Source organism: Melospiza melodia, chromosome 9 (genome assembly GCF_035770615.1).
Source record: "Melospiza melodia melodia isolate bMelMel2 chromosome 9, bMelMel2.pri, whole genome shotgun sequence".
In the NCBI taxonomy this organism is placed as follows: domain Eukaryota; kingdom Metazoa; phylum Chordata; class Aves; order Passeriformes; family Passerellidae; genus Melospiza; species Melospiza melodia.
The window spans coordinates 12,448,677-12,474,579 of record NC_086202.1 but is presented as its reverse complement, the minus strand read 5'-3'; the positions used below and the strand labels follow the sequence as shown (position 1 = coordinate 12,474,579).

At 39.5% G+C, this 25,903-nt stretch overlaps 1 protein-coding gene across 1 annotated transcript; it reads right to left on the bottom strand.

Annotated features, from left to right (window-relative positions):
* Window positions 1-4,250: 4,250 nt before the first annotated feature.
* Window positions 4,251-25,460, bottom strand: PCGF6 (polycomb group ring finger 6). The gene is made up of 10 exons (XM_063163283.1): window positions 25,128-25,460; window positions 24,079-24,178; window positions 22,751-22,847; window positions 22,208-22,263; window positions 21,252-21,311; window positions 20,538-20,646; window positions 18,531-18,558; window positions 17,880-17,978; window positions 11,677-11,763; window positions 4,251-6,489 (listed from the first exon to the last, which is right to left on the bottom strand). The coding sequence occupies exons 1-10, from the start codon at window positions 25,425-25,427 to the stop codon at window positions 6,439-6,441; spliced, it is 987 nt and encodes a 328-aa protein (XP_063019353.1). The 5' UTR covers window positions 25,428-25,460; the 3' UTR covers window positions 4,251-6,438.
* Between the last annotated feature and the right edge of the window lie 443 nt (window positions 25,461-25,903).

Here is a 25,903-nt window from a genome sequence, read left to right as displayed (position 1 = left end):
AGCAGTCTCTTCCGGCACCTTTGGCTGGGTCCAGCCAACTCTCTCTTTGCCAGCTCTTGGCACAGACACCTCTTTAAGGAATAAAGAGCTTCTTCCTGCAGTGAGTGACCCACACAGAGCCCTAACACAGCAGCCAAACAGATGTTTCTGATTGATCAAATGTCCCCATCACTGGGCTTTGACACTTGGAAGCAGAGTTTCTGTCAAAATAGCACAAGCGGTGCCAGCTCATTCGTGCAAGACTTCAGAGGCCTGTGGGAATAAGGATCCCTTGGCAAATGCAGCACAACATGCAAACAGGGCATGGCTTGGGGTGGGGGGGGAGAATTTTCATTGACCCTGGTCTGTTCCAGCTCTTCCAGCTGAGCCAAAGGGCTGCAGAGCTGGGGATCAGGGGAAAGCACTCCTACAGATTGTGCAGGGGTCTTCATTCAAAACCCAGCTCAACCAGAGATGAGCCTGCAACTCCGTGACAAGCGATTACATCCTTGTTAAAGCAGACAGGCCAGAACTGACATAAAGCATAACATGAAGAAAGAACAGAGTTCATGTCCATGTTAAACATCTGCTTAGACAGCAGGGAAATGCCCAGAAAATGCCAGAGTGCAATTCCAGAGCCCCAGGTACACATTCACTTGCTGATGGCAGCAAAGCTCTTGAGGTGCTGTATCAGTTCCAAAACAACAGAGGCCCAAAGTCCATTCCTAGCACAGCAGGGTCACTCTGCTCCTTTGCCTTTGGATTGAGAGGCAGCTGCTGCCTGCCTGCATGCCAGAGAGCACAAGGAGAAACAAGTTCTTGGCTCTCCAATGTCCAGAGCAGCCTTGTAAATGCTCTGACAGACACGTAGTCATTCCCTGAGATGATGCACATGCAAACACAAGTGTGGTCTGTAAGAAAAAGCTGTTTGGAGATGTCATTTGGAAAAGCTGAGATCAGACTGGAAAACATGGTTTGCATTGAGGCTCAGAACATCATTAAGTTTAAGCAAATTTTTAGTGGAATTGCAAAAAAAGAAAATAAGCAAAAAAAAAGAAGACCTAAGCCCCAGATATGACACCTCATTAGGAAATTCCTAGTCTACCAATGAGACCTGAGAGATGTGTAAAAAAGAATGCCTGAAGCAAGCCAAAATGATTCAGCCAAAACATTAAGGCTAGATTCTTAAGGAAGCAAGGATTATAGGATCATACTGTGACTCCATGTCCTCTTTACCCCCTACATCCTCCTCTGATCATTTCTTATGCTCATCAGCTTAACTTCAGCCACATTTGAGAGTACTGGAAGTCACAAAGGTACCAAACCCCTCTCAGTTTCAGGCTCTCAGGTAGGCAGGGGACACATCCTCAGGGACTGAGAAGCTGAGCATCCCCTACTGGACACCAGAAAATCCATTCAGAGGACAGAGGTTATGGATGCCTCAACACCAGGGGCTCCAAAGTAGCTCTCACAGGAACACACAATTTTTTTCAATCTTTGCCAAGTCTCCACCACCCACTTTTCTACTGTTAATGCTTCCTTTGGAAGAAAACAGACATTTTAAGCTTCCATTTCCAAATAGACTTTTACCACACAATTAGGAAATGCAAGTTCTCTTTTCCTCTTTGGGAAACATTTCTTTTGCAGACCACTGCTGTATTTGACACAAATGCACTGTTTAACATTAAATCCAAAACCAGTAAAGATGGTGACACAGCTCCAGCAAGAATTCTGCAGTTGCAGGGCAGCCAATCAATATTGTATTTCACCTCAGATGTGATTACCATTTCTGTCTCAAAAATAATAAAATTTGACCTGTCTAGTGATTAAACCTGTTTCTATGGCAACATTCTGAAACCTCAGTCAATGTAAATATTCCCTGGCTCATTCAATAAGGGTCTCTTAAAGATAACATGGTAAAGATCCATTTGTGGCCACCTTGCTTCTCTTTCTGCTGAACCAATTAGTGTTACAGAAGAACCACAAGATAGAGAAACCAAATAAAAAGCAGAAGTGAAGAAAATGCACCATTTGCAACACTTCTCCATCTCTCAGATGGAGAATTATGACAGAGCAGATATTTATGACAGCGTAAAAGGCACATTTTAAAGAACTTAAACACTCAGGCTGGCCCTTGGTGCATTCTATTGAGTATTTTAAAAGATTAATGGAGACAACTCTTTAAAAGAAAGGCATGCAATGCATAAAAACTCCTATATCTCTTAATAGAATGAATCTCTCCACTCATTTGTATTGACCACAAATTTCATACAAATTATATTCCACACTGATAAAAAGTAAAACCAGAAATGCCAGGGATGTAATTTTCCTAGTGACTGTTAAAAATGTATTAATGTAGGTCATTGCACATAAATGATTAATGATTCCCTGAAAATATTCAACATGGACTGGTATTAGATAAGCTTGAATGGCTTTTCAATAAAACTCTTTGGCTGTTTCACAACTACAGAAATAAGCTGTAGGAGCTCCCCTGGCTCATGTGCGCCACAGTCTGGTGGCAGTGCAGAGCCAGGCTGGGGGCACTGTTGTGTTCAGGACATAAATGAGAGCTGTCCCTGGCCACTGCAGGTCCCCTCTGCTTAGAGGGCTCAGCTGCACATTTCAGCAGCCTCTTGAACCTTATCTTCTTCTTACACTGAACCTGAACACAAAGAAAACAGGCAGAATGTAACCAGTGTGACTCTGCTCACAACTTGATTGTAGCTTGATTCTGCATTTATAAGAAATCTGGAAACTAAGGCTCATCATCTCCTCTTGCTGGGAATTAGCAGATCTGTACAGAACTCGGAATTATGCTGCATTTATAAGCAGTATTTAATAAGGATCTGTGTTCGCCACGATGCTGTTGAGAAGACAATGAGAAAGGAAAACCAGAATTATCAAGTAAAGAAACAATAGTGTCTGTAAAGTAATGAATGAGTCCAAGCACACCTTCCCTCACTCCAGAGCACAAGGCTGGCTCATCTCCCACGAGGGCAGAGATGCCATCCCATAGACGGCCTGTTGTTACAGATGCTCCTCTATCATCAGGACCAAAAGTGGCTGGAGGCAAGCCAAGGTTAAAAGGAGAGCAACAGAAATAAAACAGCAGCAGGAGAGCTGAAAGAAGATTGGCACATTTTACAGCAAGCAGGCTGATTATGCAGGAAACCACAGAGCCTCAGCTCAGCCTTGGCAATAGCTAAAGGTCACCCTGCTGCACAGGATGTGCCCCAGGGGACCTGCAGCACTGCAGAGGAGGAACACATCAGTGCCTTCAGGTGAAAGAAAGCAGGATGTTCAGCCAGGAAAACGATGCTAAAAATACACTTTCTGAAGGCAGGTGAGGAAGAAATGGAGAGAAGTGGACAAAAGGGAAATAACAGGTCACTAAGCATTCATATCAAAAATGCCACAGGCTACAGGCCTTCAATCCTCCTCGTTAAGGCACCAAAAGGGTGAAGAAGGGAGTGTTGGCCTTCAGCATTTTAGCTGGCATGTGATTTACCCTGCAGAAAAATCCTTTGAAGATATCCAGGAGGCCTTTTTTTTTTTTGACAGACATTAGTGCCAGTGGCAGCACAGCCCTCTTGGGGCCATGCAAGTCAAATACATCCTAGAATGACATTAGTTTGAATTAACTATCAGCTTCTAAACAGCTGTTAAACTCTGCACATGAGCCCTTCTGTAGATGTGAAGTTCAAGTCAGGGTTAAGGGTGAATTTGCAATGTAAAATGTGACTATACTGATAATGACTTTTTAGCACAGAGCTATAAATTTGAAAACAAACCCCTGAGTGATAATGGAAAAGGAAGGGGCAATATTGAGTATTTGAACCAGATGCCTTGATTCCAATGGCAGAGAAAGATTCATTTCACAGGGATGTGAGAACAACAGCCATAAACATGAGAATAACTGAGAGGTGGCTTTCACAAAAATATGTTCTTGTTGATGAACAAAGGGGTCCTTTAACTACACACAATTATTTCTCCTGTATTTCTGTGGAAAAATCATCTTGACTTCTTTACTGAACTATTCTCACCAAAATCCTCATTAAAAGGAGAGTTCCAGAGATTTCATGTTATTCCAGCTAACAATACCACACTTAGCTCCAGTGGAGACTCTGGGATTGAATTACCCTTCACCATTCAGCCTCTTAATTGAAATTTGTCATTCTAACAACCCCAGAGCACATTCAGCAGTTTCACTATCATCTACTATAATTCTGAGGTTGACATAGGAAACATAGCATAGAAACACAAGGGCTCAATTTTAAATTGGCTAAAATAAAGTTTATTTTACTGTTACAATATATAATCTTTTATTAACACAACTCACAAGGTGTTTACAAAATAATCTCATTTTCTGCTGCATTTTAAACACTACTTTTATACAAACTTTAAAGGTAAAATAGGAGTTTGTAGCTAAAAAGGCTTTTTGTTACATATTTAGAAGCATCATGAGAGTTACTTCAAACAAAACTCTTTTTTTCTTATGGTGCCACCTTCACAGACAAAACAATGTTTACAGTAAAGACCTGAGGGAGGATTCATGAAAGCTTTCTTTAGAAAAGGATGCCAGTCCTCTTTGGCTGACAGTGAACAAACACATTTGAGCCCCAGCAGCCAGGAGGGCCAATGGAATCTGGGAGTGCTTTGGGAAGAGAGTGGCCCCAGGCCAAGGGAAGTGATCCCACCCTTCTACTCAGCCCTGGCATGGCCACACCTGAAGTGCTGTGCCCAGTTCTGGGATCTCAGTGCAAGAAGGACAAGGAGCTCCAGGAGTGGGTTCAGCAGAGGCCACAAGGGGTTGCTCTGCTCCTTAGGGACACTTAAATGCCCCTCTCTGCTCCTGGCAATGTGCCCTCCATGCCTGACTGGCTGCCAGGGGCTTCCAGGTCTGGATGGAGCTTGGGGTCACTGCTCAGCTGTCCCCAAGCTCCAGAACCCCTGGACAGGTCAGTCAAACCCTCACCCCTGCACTTAGCTCAGTTGCTGCTGCTGCCTCACCAGCTGACTGAAAGAAAGAAAGGGATCTGAAAGAAGAAGGAAATTCTTTACATTGAGGGTGGCAGGCTGCCCAAGGAGGGTGTGGAGTCTCCCTTTCTGGAGACATTGCAAACCCACCTGGACACATTCCTGTGTCTCCTGCTCTGGGTGACCCTGCCTTGGCAGGGGGGTTGGACTGGATGAGGCCTGTCCAACCCTAACAGTTCTATGGTGCTGTAACTTAGGTGCTCTGAAATGCCTCACAAAGGAATCTCTTCCCTTTCCCTGCACTGACTGTAGGAGAGGGAAGGAGCCTGGTGCCCAATGGAAGCTTTCATGAATCCCCACACTGATGACTATGCAGCATGAGCATAACACACAGAGCCCTCTGGTCCTTAATGTTGCACAAATGCTTCTTCAAACAGAAGAAAATCTGAAGTGTTACAGTTGTCACCAAACCTAATTTTAACATGTTAAAATTAAAGTCACCTAATGTCCTCTGTGAATCTGGTAGTAACAGGCAGGTATTACATTACTTAACCCTGATCTCCACTACAATGCACTAAAACACCTTAGAAAGAGTGGAAAAAGTGACCATTTTCACAGCTGCTGGAGAGGTATGTGCTAAAGTGAATGGATTTATGTGTCTGACAGTCAAATCAGTTGACAGATTTTACATGATAACAGATTGACAGTGATTACTTTATATACAGCAAGCAGGTAGAAAGAGGTGCTAATTTTATTTCTTTTTTCCATGCATAGTTTAACCAGCTTACAGCCAGCTCATCTCCATTCAGACTAGAGATGCATGATCCACCATTTGGTATAAGCCAAACTATCAGCAAATATATTTCCAGTGCAAACAAAATTGTCTTTCTTCAAGAAAAACAACAAATTTAATGCTACTTCTCAGAAAACAATGCTTATGCTGCATTATTTTCTACCTATTTTGGTCTGCATTTCTGAAGTTTCCTTCCTCTCCCCAAATCACATCCAAAGGCAGATGATCACAGTATATTTTTTTTAGGCAAATGACTGTCTCTACCCCAAAACAAACTATACTGCTCATTGAAGACCATCCCTGAGAGCACTGTTCTAGCTAGACACTTAGACAGCCAGAGAAATCTCAGAGCTTAGAGGAAAAAAAGGCTGTTCACCCTGTGAAATCTTGTGGGTTTAGAAAGTAAAAAAAATTAGCTACTTGGAGCATTTAATTTCCCTGAGCTGAGTGAAATTTGAAGACAGTAATCAGTAACATGAAGCATAGCAACATCTACAGCTGTACTTAGAGAAGCTGCAAGTTTTTGCAGTGGTGAAATCAGAGGTTACATTACAAGCACACAGCAGTGAGTGGTGGTTCCTTTCACTCGCTTCCTGCCACAGGAAACACGACGGCTTCTTTGGTGAGAAACAGCACTGAAGAAGCTCCAGGACTTCAGAATCTTTTGCCTTCTGATATTCCAGACACCTTTAGGTTAGTGGAGACACCACCAGGCCATAGTGCAGTACAAGTAGACCATCCTAGAGAGAAGAAAAGAAGATGTCTCATAGTAGCACTTTTCCTTCTTCCCAAGCCATTTCTGTCACCAGCTGGTACAACTGCTGCATGGCAGGACCCCAGGCACAACCTCACCAGTTGATACTGTGTCTCATTATCAAGGCAAATAACTGTACTCTCCTCTCCTCTTTGAGATGGAAAAGTGTGGTAAAAAAAAAGGTAAAATCTGGTAGTGCTTTTATAATAAAGCTACAATGGCATTATCATCATACAATAGGCTCTTGGTTACAAGTCATGCTGATTTCCACATGGCATTGTGGAGCAGAAAAAAATATAATCCATTAAGTAGTTCTGGAAAGTGCTGCCAAAAGTTGCAGCACAAGAGTCCAGACTATTACTATATACATTTATTAAGTAATAAATGAATTGGATTAAAAAACCTCCAAATGACAAACTATTAGTTTATTAACTCGTGTTTCTTCTCTTCAAAGACTGCTTGACATAACAAAAAATCCCTTCACCTGTGAAACAGGACAATTCTGAGCCATTAGTCTTACTTATGTCACTTAATTCACAGCTGCTGAAAGGCCTAGCACTTAGTGTGCTTCCACCACAGAGGCACTGGGAATCTGACTTTGCATTACACCTACTTATATGGACAGACTTTAAAAAAAGTTCTTTTGTGAAGAGAGAACTACACTAATACCAACTGACGTGTTAGAATTTTTACTGCATTTCGCTTCAGATGTTTTTACCTGTTAAGACACAGGCTGTAAGATAATGTATTAGTACCAACTCACTAACTTTTCTTCATCTTCCTACCCTGTTAATAACCAGGAACTCATTGCTAACTCCTGAAAGGATACAGGAGCTTTAACTTATTAGGTGATTAGCATAAATTGGGATAGCAGCATTGCAAGGCAGAACAGGTTCTAAGAGGTTACTCAGGAACCTCTTGGAACATGAAAACGTTGTTATACCTTCCCAAAGGTACTTATTCCTTGTGCCCATTAGTTCCTTCAAAAGAGAAAATAAGACACATTCAAAACTTTATTTTTGGAGAAAAAAGTGGTCAAAGCCAGTTTTTCCTCTATTTTCCAGTTTCTTAAAGGAAATAAATATTTATACAAGAAGAAAATGCTACAATGTATTCTTTGATGAATAATTTTGAAATGGTACATTTGGCAGCAGGACATTTAAAGGAAATAGCCCTGTTAAACCCAAGGCCAAAACCACTGCAATTCCTTCTCTACAAAGAGAAGTTGAGAGTTACCCCCAGTACTGGCACTTCTTACTCTGTAATTATTCACTTGTAAAGGATTACACACTTCTATCTATGCTCAGCTACTTTCTCTAGATGCTGTTATTAAAAGGAAGTCCAAACAGAGAATGAGCTCTCACTGCCCATTACAAATCTCAAGGCTAAGTCAGACAGGCACAAAAGAAAAGCAAAGCTCTCCAGTGTCCTTTGACACACATTTGTGACCCTGACCTACAAAAAATGCAAAGGATCCCACCTGTTACACCCAGCTATAAATTTCAGAGTGGAACTGATAGCTATATCAGAGCATACACACCTTTTGATGTTCTAAGAGCAGCAGCAACAAAAAGTGCCCCACTTTCCAAATTCAATAATCCCATAGCAAAGAGTAAAACACTTCATAGGAAATGTGTGCTAGAAGGTCACAGTAATTAAATTAGAGCACAGTTCTTCCTGCCTAGCTCAGGAGACCAAAAAACCAGCACAACAGCATTGGGTTACAAAAAGGTGAGAGCTACAAAGAGACCATTATAATCTGCCAAACCTCTGTGCCAAGGGCCAAGGACATCAAGGAAGCTACTCCTTTTAGCTTTTCCCATGTGTGAGCTCTTTATATCCATCAGTGATGCAGAACTCTGAGAGGGCCCAGTTTTAGACAAGTGAAAATAACCAGCAGCTTGGATCAGGTTGCCTTTGTGCAGCAGAGGGGAGGAAGGTGCTACTGGGAAGAAGTTATATTCCCTTTTAGTTAATAACAAGCTTCCTTTCTCAGCTACTTGATCAAACTCATAATTACAGGCAGATCTCAATGCCTGGTGACAAAATTGAGCTGTTAAAAGTCCATGTGTCTTTGATCACTCCTTGCAGTAAAGTCCACCAGCTTTACACTGTTTAAAAAATTAAAAGAGCAAACTTGTTTCTTACTATATAAATTCTGTCAATGAGTTTTGTATGTTTTTGCCCTAAACAGAGCTAGAAATCCTACTTTCAGCTAATTAGGAAGATTTAACCAACCACCCAACTTCAGAAATGTCAAAATATCTTGACATCTACAAGATTAAACAAGATTTATTCCTGATTCTTTTTTAGCCTTCTATCAACTATCAGAAATGAACATGTTATTTGCTTACATTCAACTACTAAAATTAGTTGCCTATTTACCCAATTAAAACAACCCAAATAAGTTACTAGGGGATCAGTGTCAGGAATATTTATTTTATGATCAGATCACATTTGGTCTTCCCACACTTGTTGGAAAGGCAGAAATCTATCCAGAACAGCTAAAATCCAGCTTGCACTTCCAGGAGACTTTCATTTACTCAGGCTCTAAGGCATCATTACACACTGCTAGTCAGTAGGAAAAAAAAGAAAAATAAATACAACACCCAAAATCTTCACAAACAAATCTTAAGAACCATTCAATGTAAGTAAAAGCCACTAAGAGCACCACAGTGATTATGGCTCAGAACAATAAATCACACAACATATGTGATGATGCAAATGCTACCAAAGAATGCACGTTATAATTAATATATTTGCCAAAGAGAAACTTATCTGCATTTTTATAATCACTTTTCCCAGCAAAAAGAATAACTGCTGACATGAATGAACTTGCAAGTGAAAAATGTGACTCAGAATAGCAGCTATTTTTCTCCTCTAACAGTGGTTGTACTCATCTAAATAAAAGAGCCCAATGTTTATTCCTTCAAATGACTTTCTGTTGCAGAAGTAGTTACTGAAGCTTTTTTCTCTGCATGAAGCATCTACAATGAACCTCAGAAACCTGTAAATGACAGCAGCAGTGTTGAACAGTGTCTCAGCATTCTGGTGAGAGCTGTTAGGGACATTCAAGCTCCAACACTGATTTGGAAAGGCTGGAAAGTTACAAAGACACAAGATGCCCTTGGAGTTTAATGTTAAATTCATCAAATATTCCTCTGTACTTGTAGTTTGACTGGCCAGGACAACTGTGCCCCTTACTGAATTTCAGATCCTGTGAGAAACAAACAACCCTCACCATTTTAGATTTGACCCATTCGTTGGGATTTTTTTTGTGGTTAATTACCTAAAAATATTTCCCAAGTTTTTTTTAATTGTAGAAATGCACCCTCTTGATTTCTAAAACAAAATATTATGTTAGACTAAAAACCATGAAAATGTCATTATTTCAATATCAAAAAAGAAGCAACATTGCAACTGTAACTATTTGGAATCCTTAGAGATCTTCTAACAATATGAAGAGAAAATGAAGATGAACCTGGTCTTTCAAATTTCCTGTTGAAAGTGACAATGAAAGAACAAGACTTCACAATAAGCCAAGATGTTTCTTTTCTATTTATTTGTCCAATAGAGAAGCCTTGAGAGAATTAACTGCTAGCATACTGATTTGGCAATGAGATTTGAAACATCACTGGAGAATGCATCTCAAGGCAATTGCTCTCTTTGTGGAGCTGCTGACTGGTGCTTTATCACCAAACATCAATCAGGCAGACCCAGTTCTGACAAGAAATGAAACTGCTGCAGTATTCACTGAAGTGCTCCCCCAAGAGCATTTCTCATATATGAAAAGCTTTTGTGCTAAGCTCAAGTCTAAAACCATACATGTGACTGTAGCCCAGGAGTGAGAAATGTATCATCCCCTGCCATTTACTGAAGCTTTCAGCAGAGAGCACTTCCATCACTTTGTGCTGTTTGCTGAATTTACTTACAATGACTCATAGTGTCAGAAACAAGCTGGTTACCAGTACCCACTTCCCCCCAGTTTCTATCCCCTGCTCCCCAAACTGGATTAGGTTACATCTTCATTTCTTCTTTATGCTATTATAAACCAGCTAAGACATCAGGTGTGGAATTTATTCCCTTCAACTGCAGAAACAGCACAAGCCTCACAGATTTTAATGTTTGCCAATATTACCATGAGCCAAACACCTCTGCCCTGACTCTGGGACCCCTCCTAGTGATTCAAATCAGCTACAAGTGATGCAAAGTCCAAGAGATCTCAAATTCAGCTTTTTACTTCCTGCCTCCAACACAGAAGCCTTCCTGTAGAATAAGAGAGCTCAGCAGGAATTTTAAATGTAAATGATTGTGCATGTGTGTGCACAAACAAGTGGGGAGAGCTGATCTTGCTACTACTATTTTAGCCCTTCTGCTATCTGCTAAGATTGCTTTCCAAATAAAATACCAACCTAATCCTGTTTCTTCCTACTGTATTAAATATTAACTTTTCAGACTTCCTAGTTCAGATTAAGATACAATTTACCATATATCACAACTGTACATCTCTATCCAACGATGCACTTGGCAGAGTACTTCATTGTTTCTGCAGTACTTCTGAAATGGTATGGTCCTTTAAAGATGCTTTGAAAAGATTCACAAAGAATTTTAAGAAAATGCTTTCTTATTTGCAAAGTCAGCAACACTACAGACAGCAAGTTATCAACAAGAAATAGCTGGCCATACACTCCTGCTGTGACCAGAGCCAATGCAATATGCATCAAGCACATTTACTGCATTCATTACCCTCTATCTGTGGTTTGTGTTTTTATAAGCAAGTTTATTCTCCTGACCCAGTCAAAAGGATAGCCTTATTTGGGATTTGTCCTCTGATTTCCTGCAGAGATGCAATTGCCAGGGAGCAAAAACAAGGAATGTTAATTGAAAGAATGGCTGGTACATTTTATCATTGGTAAGGTAGCAACTTGTTTTGGGGGAAAAAAAACCCCAAAACAAAACCCAACACAAACCCCTCATACCCAGAACATCATGAGACCAAGAAGAACATGGTGCACTTTGTCAACTCTACTTACAAGATAAAAATGATTTTGCATAATCTGGAGAGATTTTTCCAAGTGGCTTCTTCAGACAAGCTGGTGCTACCTGAGGGCTTAAGAGAGGTCTTCTGTTTGGAACCAAAAAAACCTGGAACAAAGCCCCAGCTGCCACATACCTGTACTGCACTCTCTCCTATGACCTGACGGATTTCCCTCAGTGTCTGGTAGTGCTCCAGCAGGTGATCACCACAGATTATATCCACCTGGGAAAAAACACAAGCATGGTTAAGGCCAACTTGCCTTTGGAGTAGCAAAACAGTATCCAAGCCCTTTCAATTTTATTAGCAGAGTTCAATGCCATCATGTTAGACACTAAAGCTATCTTTGCCTCTGTTATCCAAATGTTTTTAGCATTCAAAGCACTACTGCACTGCCCTAAAGCCTTTCATGGCCCTGACCTGGGCTCACTGCTGAACAGAGAGGACAGTTTATTGTTTCTCTCAGTTTGGTGTGTCCACTGAAACAAGCTCTTTAGTAATAGCTGTGATGAATTTAATGGGAATGTAGATAATGTATTAGAACAACCACACAAACATCTGCCATCATTCATCAGTTGCAAAAGAGGGTAACTTGTTTGTGCCACCAAAAAAAAAAAGAGCCATTGCCACCCTCCTTACCTCAAGGGAGAAAACACCTGACTATTTTCACTTAATACTTTGGAAGAAGTGCCTTAATAGAAAGGAGCATCTTGGTGCATGTCACTGTCAGCCATTACGTGACAGTCCTCTTTCAGCATGCACTCAGTCAGTATTCCTGGGGTGCAGCTGCAGGGCATTCTCAGCAGTTACATGCATTGTACTCTGCTGCAGCTGAACTCTGTCAGTGGTGCCTGCAATTCCATGGGAGGCACTTGTTTAGTATCTACCCATAAAAACAGTAATTTTGTGGAAAACACAAGCCTTAATCAGGTATTTTGAATTCCTTTCTTGATTATTATGAAAAATAGGCCTCTATAAAGTTACCATGTATTTACAGTGTATAATGTAAATCCAGTCTCTAACATTCCAAATTAGAGCAGCTAACACAGCACTGTTTTTCTCTCTCAACTGGAGCTTGCTTACAATTTCCTTATGAGCAATTTCTAGATAAGGAAATGAGAGTGCTCTCATCTATGAATTGACAAGACCTCAAAATTGAAGATAAAGAGCATTGATAATGAGCAGTCCCACAGCTTTCTTCAAGGGACTGTCTAAGCCCTGCCCCTGCAGCAGTGGGAGCACACTGCAGTATCATGATGTATTGGTTTATACAGCCACCATCCACCACAGGACGTGCTCTGTGCTGCAGCTGTTCCACTCCCCCAGATTTATCCTCCTCTGCAGCCTGACCCACTACCTCTCTCTTGTTCTTCATGGAAAGATTTAGTAAGATTTGTGCTGGCAGACCACATTGTTCTGAGACTTGGGAATGCAGGAATTCTACTCCTCAGAGGTTCAAAAAGGACTAATTTACTGCACCACCTATATTGTATGAGACTGATGCAGAATACTCTCTTTGTGTTTGATTCTTAATGTGCAGAAGATGTAAACTGCTTCGCAGCACTTCTGCTTTTAGCTACCAGGAAGTAAAAATTTGTGTGGACATAATTGTAAATACTGATTAGATATTGATCCATATATAGTCATATATTTAACATCAACACTTGATGTATTTAACATAGTACTCAAAAAATTTATTTATTTTCCTTTTGGAAAACTGTCTGCAGTTCTTTCTTGCTATCTTCCATGCATTTTTAACCTCTACAGTTATTACTGCAGGAAGACAAACATGACTGCTTTGCTTTCCAGGCACATGAGTTTAATTACTTTTGCTTGTAAGCTTACTTCTACAATTTTTATAGCATAAAGCACTGAAAACTCAATCTTGCTCCCAATGAAACATATCACATAAATGTTTTATATATTCTACAGAAACAGAAAATCTAATTTGTTTGACCAATACAGGATGCAAATAGACAGTCACAGCTGCTGAGAATCTCTCAAAACAGAATTAGAATGCTTGTTTGAAAGTACACTGTTTTACCTGCTGCTCCAGTTTCAAACAGCAGTTATTAAAGAGCCAGTGTCTAATAATAAATTGAGACAAGTTTCACACATTTAATGTATTAGAGTTCTCTGAATAACAAATGCTTAATCTCCTAATTCCAGCCCCCAAAGTCTGAAATTCTGCCTGCTAATTGTTATGCTAGCACTTCTTTTATAAGGACAAGAGAAAAAACATACAATGAAAAAATAAATCTCAGGTCAGTGCAAAAAATAAGTTGTGAAATGTGTCTCAGAGGAATCCTTGTATCATACAGGAATTTATATGTTCCATTACAAAAGAGGCACCAGCACCATCACTGCCATGAATTTACTAAAATTTCAAATGACTGGTAAAATTGAAGCCAACTACTACTGATTGCCTGAGACAGCAGTAACTGCAGCTTGACATTTTGTTGAAAGGAAGCATGAAAGTGAATCTGCTGAATACTCAATCATTTCTGTTAAAAAATTCTTATTAAAATAAAGTAGGTTTTGCATTATGCCATTTCTTTTCTTTTGGTGACATGTCTGCTATTAGAGCTACTTCTCTAAAAGCCACCATAACAGACAATTATAAATTCATGTTCACAAAGTAAGACATATATAAAAATAGAAAAAGTTCATGCAAGGGACACCTCACATAAGACTCATCCTAAGGGAGAATGTGGCCCAGAAAGCAGTAGGCTTCAATCAATTTTTTTTCTATACCAACTCATACTACCTAGGGAAGGACAAGGAAAACACAAAGTTTTAGAGACTGATATGAGTATTTGAGCTAGTTATTTATAAAGCTGTCAGAATTTCCTATTTCCTCTAGCTGCTGTTTACTTTCCAGAGGCCCTGGATGCTTTTATTCCAGGGTCCAAGACTGGCATAAAGGAATTGCATCAACAACTGCACTGTGTATGAGCACAGAGTCCTTTCTCCCAGTGTCCCCCCAGACTGCAGCTCACACACTTTTAGGAATGCACATCTGGTAACAGAACATTTCTGTTCAATCAGCCACATTAATGAATTCCAAGCAGCTGAGCTGCAAGTCTTTCAGCAGCTTCTCTCATCCTTACAGAAGAAATAGCAGGAAGGAATTTTGCAGGAGGAGATCAAAGGAAATCACACTCTAAAGAAAACTTTTGATGCCACAGACAAGAATCTACTGGATTCCAAACACCACAAGCTGCATTTAGCTCCTATCAGATGTTACCTACTTAGCTATTACTGGCAATTTCAGTTTCTAAAAAATATTTTCACCCTCTCCCAAATTCCAGCAAGAATATTCAAGAGAGACCTTGTAATTAGAAGTAAACATAAACACATATACAAAAATTAGTCATTGCCCAAAGCACAGAGTTCAAAACAAAGCATCAGAAAGAGGAAACTAGTCTGCCAGCCCAAGTGGTAGATAAAAATAAATGAAGCCTTAACCTTCAGATAAACTAGGGAATTTAAATCATAATCCATTTGCAAATGCTGTTACAGAAGTCTGAAAGCAATTTGAATTCTCAGAATAGGGGAGAAAAAAGAACAAAGGCAGTAGGTTTAAAACTGGTTTTTAGACTTCTATATATACTGCCACACACGAGCCAGATGGCTTATTTCACATTTTCATTAACCTAAATCCATTGCACTTGTGCAGGTCAATGAAGAAGGGCAAGTATTAGCTCAAACTCCATGTGAAAAGATTAAGTCAGAGATGTCCAAGCAGAGCCAGGAGTTCAGGCGGTGGGTAACATACCTTCTATCACTTGGTCACCAAATGAGCTCTAACAGGGAATGACTGAAACATTCTCAAACAGGACCTTTGCAGACTGTCAAACTCAGGTGATATTCAGGAGGAACTGGCTGCACTCACAAAACAACCACACCTAGTGTCCTTAGGAGAAGTTTCAGCAACGAAGCCAAAAATGCAATTGATACACTGAGGAGATAAAGGAGGAAACACTCTGTCCCTTCAAGTCCCAATCAAGACACAAGTCAACCCTGTTGCAATAAATTTTCTGTAAGTAAAGATAGTAAAAAGTACAGCAAATGTAGCGCATTTTAGCTCAATATGTTTGAAACTTAATTTTCTGAAAGAAACTTCCAAGCTTTCCAAGGAAATTGAATTCTTGGACTCCAGTTCCAAACTAAAAACACCAAACTCAAGACATTTTATATAGAAATCTATTATTTTAGGTAATGAAGAGAGTTGGAAAATAATAATAAAGAAGTAATATTAAAAGGAAGAGCTTGTTGTTCAAAGTTAGTATCTATTTCTTTTTTAACATACTTTGGGGAAGCTGACAGGAAATGAACCACTGCAGTCCTCAACACTTCCAAATTTCTAGAACAAACTAAAAAAAGCAGCAAAGAATCTTCTACATTTAAATTCCTTGCACATATGGCTTGTAACCTAGTTCTCTAAATTTTTCTGCTTATGCTAATTCAGAATCAGGTTCTCCCTAATTTTGTTTTAGTTTATTGGCCATCCTGGGAAGCTGGAGTAAGACATGATTCATTAGTCTTATTAATTAGGCTTATTAATCCTCAATGACTTGTCTGACATCTCTTTCACTTTCTCCATGTTCACCAACAAACCATCAGCTTCAGCTCTGTGTACTACCATGAGAAGGTAACAGCTCAGTACATTCACTCCTTTAATCTTAGTCCCCATATGACAAAGAAATGATCACAGGCTAGAAAGAAATACTTCCAGCTTCATTTCCTGAATTTCCAATTTTTTTAAAGATGAGCCTAGATATCAAGACAACAGTCATGACTTGGGGCATAAAAATCAACTGCAGGTTTCTAATGACCAAAAAATACTTGCTAAAAAAAAAATGGGAGCACATCATTTAAGATGAGGAAAAAAAGGCAGCCAAGGCATCTGTTTAAAGAAGAAAGAAGATTTATCATTTCCTCCAAACAGGCAGGGCTTGCACAGAAGAGACCAAGGATTAGAACCAGACAATGATTGTGCCTTACACCTTACACAATGGCAAACTAGACACTAGCAGAGATAGGAGTGACTGGCTCAGCATCAAGAACATCTTGAGAAAGGACACCTATGAAATCATCAGCTTTTGAGATTTAGTAACATTTAACCATTTAACCAAGGGGATTGTACCTGTCTGGCAAAGTCCAAGTAGAGAGTAACTAATGAGTGTAAAAAATCCCAAGTTCTCTTACAGATGATCTTAAGATTTTACAATCTGGAAGACCCAGCACATAGGCTCAGGGTGATTTTGAAAGATGGACACCTGCAGTTTACAAGACAGATGCTCAGTGTTCCTGAAAATTGAGATTCTGATGTACTATTTAAGAAAATCCAAACAAACAAAACAATTCCTTCCCCTCAAATAAACAAGAACTAAATAATGCAAGAAGTTTCTCCAGCCTCATTTTGAGGATACTTGTATTTGTTTAGAATATCAAGTCACCACCATGTAAAAGCTACAGACTCTCACTGAGAGGAAACCAGCAAATAAAAATACATTAATTCCTCTGCAGGATGGATAATTTATATTTGATTTGCTTTGTCACCACTGAAAAGGTAAGCAGCATGAGTACTCATTACTGAGGCACAGCAGTCATGCTGAATTGTCCCAAGTTACTGCTGTATAAAAACAGCCCTAACTCCAAACCCAGCACTAAACTTCTACCATCTGCCTTCACAACAGCATCAGCTTGATCTTCCAGGAACTGACAGCTTTAAGAATTATTTACACACTACAGAACTCTTGCACTTTCCCAACTGAATGGCTGCTGAAATACACAGAAGAATTGGAAACTGGTTTTGACAAGCAGTTCCTCTCAAAATGGAGAAATATGAAGTTAAATTCTTTTGTACCATATTCTGTTCCTTTGAATTCTTTTTTGGAGAAAAGTGTCTGTAGTTGCATTCATACACATTTCAACACATCCATCCATAGTGTAATTCCTTCTTAGCCCTTGTTTGCCTTCAGTTAAATTTCACTACTATTCATCTTGCAGCAGTTGCATCATGCCTTTGCATGCTCCCACATTCCCACTTTTCTGCCTAGTTTTCCTTTGAAACAGCAGAATCTCTTGGCTTTGAATTTCTTTGGCTGAAATTTTACAAGGCACTTTAGAAATTCTGTCCAGTTAGTAGAGTACTATGAACATCTGAATAGGTTGCAAATGAGTTAGTTGTTCCTTGCAGATCACAGAATTGCAAACAATTCTTTTTTTAATCCTTACTGTATAAAAAACTCCATCATTACTTCTAGAATCTAATGAACAATGGAAATGTCTGTCCAAAGCACAGACAACTTGTGAGTGCTACAACAAGGATGTACCTGACAAGCAGGGTCTAGATCCATTTTTCTTCTGAGGAATTTCTCCACATGTCCAATTGTTGCCTCCCCAGAAACACGCACAAACTTCTTTTCCAAAGGCTGCACAGAATAAATAAAGATTTTAAGTTAAAGATTTTGCCACTAATCCCTCAGAAACTCCAAAGTCAAGCAACAGCCCAATAACAGGGAAACAGCTTACAGTTTTGAACCCTTCTCTGATCTACCTGCACATTACCTCACAGGCAACAGACTAAATATGTATTAGGACTCCAGATGCTGTTAAAACATTTAAAAATTAATAAGCAACTGATTATTTTTAAATGTTTTAAACAGTTCTATGTTCTGTGTGGCCCAAAAACCCCAGGGTAAACAAGGCAGAAAGAAGGGCAAATATGAGACAGAAAGGGTAGGAGGGGATACTGAAGATGAAAAAAAATACTGTGAAATATGAGGATAAAAAGAAGAAAAAATGCTGGGGAGCTGTGATGTTATACAACAATAGGTTTTAAATACACTGTAATACAAGATTGGTAATTATTATTCTGATAAAAGCTCCAGCTGCACTCAGTATAAGAAAACCAAACTAAATATATTCAGGTTATAATTATTCCTGAAGAAAACTGTAAGATAAAAATTTAATAATATTTGTACCTTAAAATTCCCTGTGCCTTCATTTGCTCTGAAAAAACAGAAGAGTAAATAGTCAACATTGCTAAGATTGTAAGTTATTAATATACTCAAACTCTTTATGATAACAGTGACTTAGTGATTTATGAGTCTTGCATATCCAGCTTATTTTCCAAACTGAGGCTCTTCCTTTCATTAAATTGCTATACATAAAATAATATTGGACTGAATTGATGTATCTTTTTCTCCTACCCTTTGTATTTCTGCTCAATTTTTCTTGTAAATTCAGCTATTTAGGATGTCAAGATTTCTCTACATAAAATGTGAATAAAACCCAATGCAGGCTAAAGTAATCTTTAAACACAACATAACTTTAATTTTCATAGGCCTAGGTTCATCATATTGATTTCATAGACCTAGCAGCATCATATTGATGCTGCTTAAACCTCCATGCTTCATGATCCTTGATATTTGGAACCTTAACAGACAGCACCTAAGAAGTTACTGACAGAACACACCCAACCACCTCAGGGGCTCCCTGGGCAGGATGTTGGCCTTCCAGACTGTCCATATGACAATATTAATGCTAATGCTATCTAGGAACTCAGGAAAGCAGCATGTGTTTCTCTGGAATGTGAAATACATACAAAGGTGGCAAATAACCAAATTTCCAGCTGGCTTCAGCCAAGGTTCACTGATTTGCACAGCCTGAGCATGTGATCTATCATCGATCACCTATCTCCTTCTTGTAGTGCAATGTGTAAATTTCTCAATTAATTAAGGCCAATACATGACATTTCATTATTCTTGTATTGCATTAGCAAGTATGTACATATGAGAGAGGAAACACTGCAGTATTTTCATTGCACTGGAGAGGACAAAAAAATCAAACATTCCTAAAATCAGCTGACCACTTGCTACAGCAAGCAAATAAAACACTTGTGCAGACCACACATTAACGTGGCACTTCAAGTTACAATGATTGAGTACCTCCACCTCTAAATATGTACCAGGTATCAGACAGAGCTAAGTAAATCTGTCATGAACTAAGAAACAAACATAACAAAGCTTTTTCACTACAGCTGTCATTTTCTTTGATACAGTTCCACAGCCACCGGTGACCACACCATAAACAGTAGAGAGACAATGTAGACAGACTTTCAAGGTAACAATTTCTTCTGGCTGGTCTAATCTATTCCAAGTTTTCTTTCTTCAAAATGCTTTATTAATCTCTCATTGCCAAGACAATCTCTTTGATTTTGACAATATAAATTATCTAAGGCTAAAAAAGTCACTAAAATAAAATACAAAATAGATGGTGTTAAGCCATCATCTTGTTTTGTTAAAAACATTCTGTGCTTCCCTCCATATTAAAAAAAAACCACAAAAACCCACAGTGGACAGTTCCATATGGTACAGATGATATTTACACAGTATTACCTGCTTTGCTGCCAATGCTGGACATTTCAAATAAAACTACCAAAAAACCAAATATAACAGATTCAAAAGTCATCTTCTTTATCAGGCAGACACAAGTTTACTAGGTTTGAGGTCTGAACTGACTTCTGCAAGTCAGGCATGAAGAAAATGAAAACTGAAATTAAGGCAGGTACGTGGATTCACAATGTTAAAAAGTTTCTACTATTTGAAAGCCACTGAGGGTTTCCTGTGAGCACATCCAGCATTAACAGTGCTGCCACCCACAGGGATCAGGGATCAGGGACTGGAACAGACAGGGATTTCTCTGCTCAGTTTACTGAGACTGCACGACTTTGCTGAAAATAAAACACATCTACATTTTAAAACTATACTTCCTAGGAAGTATACATCTTAAACATTTAATTACCTGCATCCTCTATCTGTGCATAGCTGGCTGTCACTATCACACTGTAAGTTAAAACTGGCTCCCCACTACTATTTGAGATGGAAGAAATGCACATTTAATGAAAACCAAGAGCCAGTTAATGGCTCCTCACATGCCAGCAGCACCCTCATGTCAGTCAGTTGCTCTTACATTTGCCCACAACTCACCCAATAAACTCCAGAAGTATGGAAATGTCAAGTTCTGGTGGGATCTGAAACACTGAACCCAGAACCTTTCGGGGTCTTCCTCTGCTCGGTGGAACTGGCTGTGGGACAGCTAAAATATTCAAGCAGCCAAAATGCAAAGATAACTTGAAATAAAAGCAGCATAAGATACTAACATGCACTGAGCAAATCAGAATAGCTCACCAGGGAAAAAGGCCTATGCAATTCATCCTCTTTTTTTATTACTAATCTGCTGTTCCTACATTCTGTGCTGTGTATCTGAATCAGAATTTTAACAGCTTTCAGCACAGCACTCTCCAAAGAGCTTTGTTTGATAGGAAGACACAAAATAATTAGAACAGTCCCCCACTGTTCAGCAGACTTTGAAGCTCTCCTTTTTACTCCTTTGTCATGTCTATTACTTATTAACAGCCAGAAAATAACATTAAGGCACATTTTATATATATTTCCTGGTTGTAAGCAAAATATGTAGCTTAAAATAATTCAACCGTGATCAGGGTTTAAGTGCTGCCAATTCATCTATTTTTGTAATCTGAGATCTGTAGCAAGTTATAAATTCCAAATAACTAAGAATCCCATATTTCCAGCAGTACTTCCACCTTCAGTTGTGAACTAATATTTCAAAGAAAGCCCTTAAGAATAAATGATATGGTAAGTATTTTCTTAACAGTATTTCTTAAAGTGATTACAGCTTACCTGGTTTGGGTACTTCTAATCCTCTTTCTTTGTAGAAGTCATGCATTTGTTTTTTCTCTCCTGAAAAAAATGCACAATACAGGCTGAAATGTTTCAGATGCTGAGAATATCCATTCTCATTAACCAATTTTCAATGGTTAGAGCAGCAAAAACTTTTTACAGACCTTCACCATCACTAGTATTTCATGAGGCTGAAATACTTAAGAAACCCTGACTAAAATTTTGTTAGTAAAAACTGGGAGAAAATCAGAGAAACTGGCCATAAATAATACTGAAATAGCTGCAGGAACTAATATCCTTCTGGCTGTCATGCCTTGTGACACAACATGGTATTTTATAACCTGTTCACATAGAGCACAGTACTTTTTATACTATATTTGTATATACACATATATTTTTATATATACATATATTTTTTACATATGTGTTCATGGTATACAAAGCAATACCATCTATAGTCCATACATATCCACTGGATTGTATATTTCACTCAGCCCATCCAGGGGGACTGTGAAGGATCATTGGTTCCCAAAGTTGAAAATAAATGAGACAGAAAACACATCTAAAATCAGGCAAGTAACATGGCAATGAGGAAAAGATAAAAGCATTTGAGAGAATTGGTCTTGGCATTTTTTTCTCCTGAGCCAAGTGAACTTTTTACACAGAATGATATTATATAGTTCTACTAAAGTAAGAGGAACAAATTGTGAAATATTATCTGCATGTTTATCTGGAAACAGTGACAGCTGTGTTTCATGAGAAAAGGTACACAGCACTACCACAATAGCATTCAGCAGCCAGAAAGATGCCAGCTGTCACAGTTAATTAATTACAACTTATAACCAAACATCACAAAACTATTTTGAAGAGTCCAGAGAAGTAACAAGGCTTTGAATTACTCTTTTTTCTATTCTTTTCAATCTCTAGATAGTAATGTAAAAGAAAAAGGGACTTACTTTCCTCCAGATTGACAACTAATTTGTAGACTATATCTTGCAGTTGTCGGTCCAGTCTATCAAATAGGAAACAAAGGAAAAAAAAAAAAAAAAAGGAGAGTCTTTGGTGTGCAACAAAATTGTTTCAGTAAACTGTAACAAAGATGCCAAATACAACATTGAAATGGGATGTACATGGAGTGACAGCACCACCCTTCATAACCAGCTCAAAAACCTAAAATTCAGTTTTTTGAGTTAATAAATATACCACACCAAAAAGTCTTAGTCTTAAAAGGAAATCAAAGCAAATAGTTAAGTGTTTGTATCTCCTGTAACACTGAGCAAATGCAAAAAAATATCCAGGGCAGCCCTAGAAATGGATACAAACTAGATAAAACAATAGAGACCTTTTATCTTAATTACTGTGGTGAAACTCATGCTAGTAAAGAACATAATTGTTTCTTGTAACTTTCCTTTGTTTAAAATAGGAAAGCACTGCATGTCTGTAGAACAAAACATTTAAAAGCAAGTAGCAAATCTATAAAAATGGGACAAATTTATTACCTGATATTATAGAGGGGCTGTGTCTGATGTACAACAATATTGCACTTTGGGCATCTGTTGCTATAGTAGAAGTGTCTCACGATGCAGCTTTTACAAACTGTAAAGAAAAGAAACCCCACAGGAGTCACATGTCCATTACACAGTGCCATCTGTTCAGGCAGAAGGGATAAATACACCCAGACTTGCCATACATCATTTGTCAGAGACAAAATGAAATCACTGAACACTCCTAATCCAATGGATGCAGAGTGAGAGTTCAATGTGCATGTAGAACATGAGCAGGGCTAAGGCAGAATATTGACTGCTGAAAAGCACCCTACAAACACTTTCAGTAGAAACAAGGCAAGAAATCATAACTCTGCCACTTTCATTGTGTTTTGCAAGTCCTTTAAAAACTTGGAAAAATGCTATTAAGTGGAAATACCTAGAATAAATAACCTATTATCAAGTCAGCTCCCCATCTGCCTGAACAGTAACACTTACCAGGAGAGTTCTAAGACACCACAGCTGCATTTGCAACTCTATGCTGTCCTTAGAAACAGTTGTGCCTCTTTGTAAATTGCAAACTGTGCTGAATACTTTGTGCTGTAGAACAAACCAGTGAGCAATGCTCCAAAAAAGGGAAAAAAAAAAAGAAGAAAGTTTTCCCTCTATGCAGCGTGAATGTTTGGGAGATCTAATAAACCAGGATTCTCAGATTCAGGTATGAACATGGGTGTGGCTGAAAGAGTCAGCTTCACAAAAGGTGTTTTATTAGTTTGGAGAGAAAACAGTTCTTTAGCACTGGGAAAATTGTTGGCTCTAGGATCCAGGGGGAGAAATAACAAGACAAGCACATTGAAATCAGTTATTTATTTCCTCCCTGCTTCCATTCATCAGATTATGGACAAACTGTGCCACAGGTGCAGACCACTGTTTCTGTATCTGAACTGGTACTTCTACAGGAGCTTATGGGGTTTTGTGAATTTAAATAACAGCTTAGGAAACTTTCCAGTCCATTAAAAGCAAAGCCATTCAACTTCCTTTTCTCAGTTATACACTCAAATTCCCAGAGCCTACTTAAAAAAAAAATTTAAGAAAATGTATGTAGTAGCTCTGCTTTTGTCTTACTTGGGCTTTATCTTCTCCTATATCATCTTCCTTCTTAATATGGAAAGCTGACTTCATGATTGATTGATTGAATATATCTTGCTTAAGGAACAGAATAAACACAACACACGTTCACTTCAAACAGAAAATTATTTTTCTGAACTCAGAACATTTCAACAGCTGAACTGGTTTGAATTTGCAGCTAAACCCTTGGGCAGACAATACTGAATGATACTTACAGGTGTGCAGACATTCTGTAATAGTTGTAGCATCGATAAAGTAACCTTTGCAGATGGAACACAGGATGTAGGGGGTCAGCTCTGCGAGGTTTATCATACGCTGCAAACAAAAATTGGTGAGAGTTTGAATACACAGGCTAAGCCATGAAATTCCTTGATTGCAGTTTCCAAAATACCACAGCCTTAAAACCACGGGAAAAAATGGGATCAGTATGTTACAGGAATGGGTTTTCCTAACAGATCAGTTGCTTCTCATGTAGGGCTCATTTTTTAAAGACTTTTACCTAGTCTTATAAATTGAGCTTTTTGACAACAGTAATGCAATTTGTTTCATGAATCTTACCTAAAAAGAAAACTTTAAACAATTAATCATTTTGGAAAAAGTTCTTTTGGATAAACTCTTTTAACAAACTATCACATAGCCACCAAGCTTGAAGTGGATACAGGTGGTAAACAACATCATTATTTAAAAATGCTCAGCAATGCTCAGTTGGAGTCCCAAATCTAGATATAGAGAGAGTTTGTATGACAAGAGACAGTCGTACCTGTTTGTACACACAGTTATGAAATATACAATACACATAGAAGCAAAGGCTGAAATCTCATTGCTTTGAATCCTGGTCATGAAGAACATTTACCGGGAGCGCACACAAATAGTTCCACAACAGCTTTCCTGGCTGAATAACACTGTTTCAAAAAAGAACAAATTTCCTCAAGAGCGCCCATCTGAGATGTGTCTGAAAGAGGTGACACATTAGATTCTTACGTTTCCCCTCGTCTCAAAGCCCGACTAAAAGGCTTTCTTTCCCTCAATAGCAGCATTTATTTCGCCCACGTGCCACCGTCTACCACCCTCAGCCACGCGGAGAGTTTGTAAGGGCTTCACTTAAACGAGACAGATGAAGCGAACTCGGGTAATAGTAAAATAAATATTACAATAATCATAATATTTTTTTAAGAAGTAAAAATAATAAAAAGTCCATTATGACACGCGGGGCACGCCGGGAGCGGGGCCTGGCGTGCCCCGGGCACCCTCCCGCCCCCTTTACCTCCCGGTCGTCGTCCGAGTCGAGCTCCCCAACATCCGTTCCGAACCGAGCCCTGGTGTCGCTCTCCATCTCCTCCTCCTCCTCTTCCACCTCCTCTTCCTCGTCGTCTTCGTCGTCGTCCTCATCGCCGCTGGACTCCGAGCGACCCCGCTCGAACTCGAAGGGGTGGGAGCGCGACCCCGAGCAGCTGGGGGCCCCCTCCATGTCCCGGTCCTCATCGGCCGGGCCCAGGCCCTGGCCCGTGCCCGCTGCATCCCCGCCCGACAGCGCCGGGACCCCGGATCCGGCGTCTCCCTCCATGTCCACGGACCGGGGCTGGCACGGGTCGGTCCGCGGTCCGGGGCGCCTGCGTGGGAACGCCGCGGGGCACGCTGGGAAATGTAGTTCTACAGAACGCACGGCCGCGCTCCCGCACGTGCGCTGAGCCACAACCGGTGTGCGTTTATAGCCCCGCGTTTTGGGATTATTTTTTTAATTTTTTCCCCCAAGCGACTCGCCAATGAACGCTTAATTTTTCCCGAAAGACTGTCAATCACACAATACCAGTTTCATTCAAAATACGGTTTTAATTCTATAACATCATTTAATTTCTTGGGTTGGAAGGAACCTTAGAAATCATCTAGTTCCAATAGCCTGCCATGGGACACCTTCCACTGAAGCAAATTCTTCAAAGCCCCATACAATCTGTCCCGGAACATTTCCAGGGCTGGGGCATCACAGCTTCTCCAGGCAACCTGTGCCAGTGCCTCACCACTCTCACAGTAAAGAATTTCTTC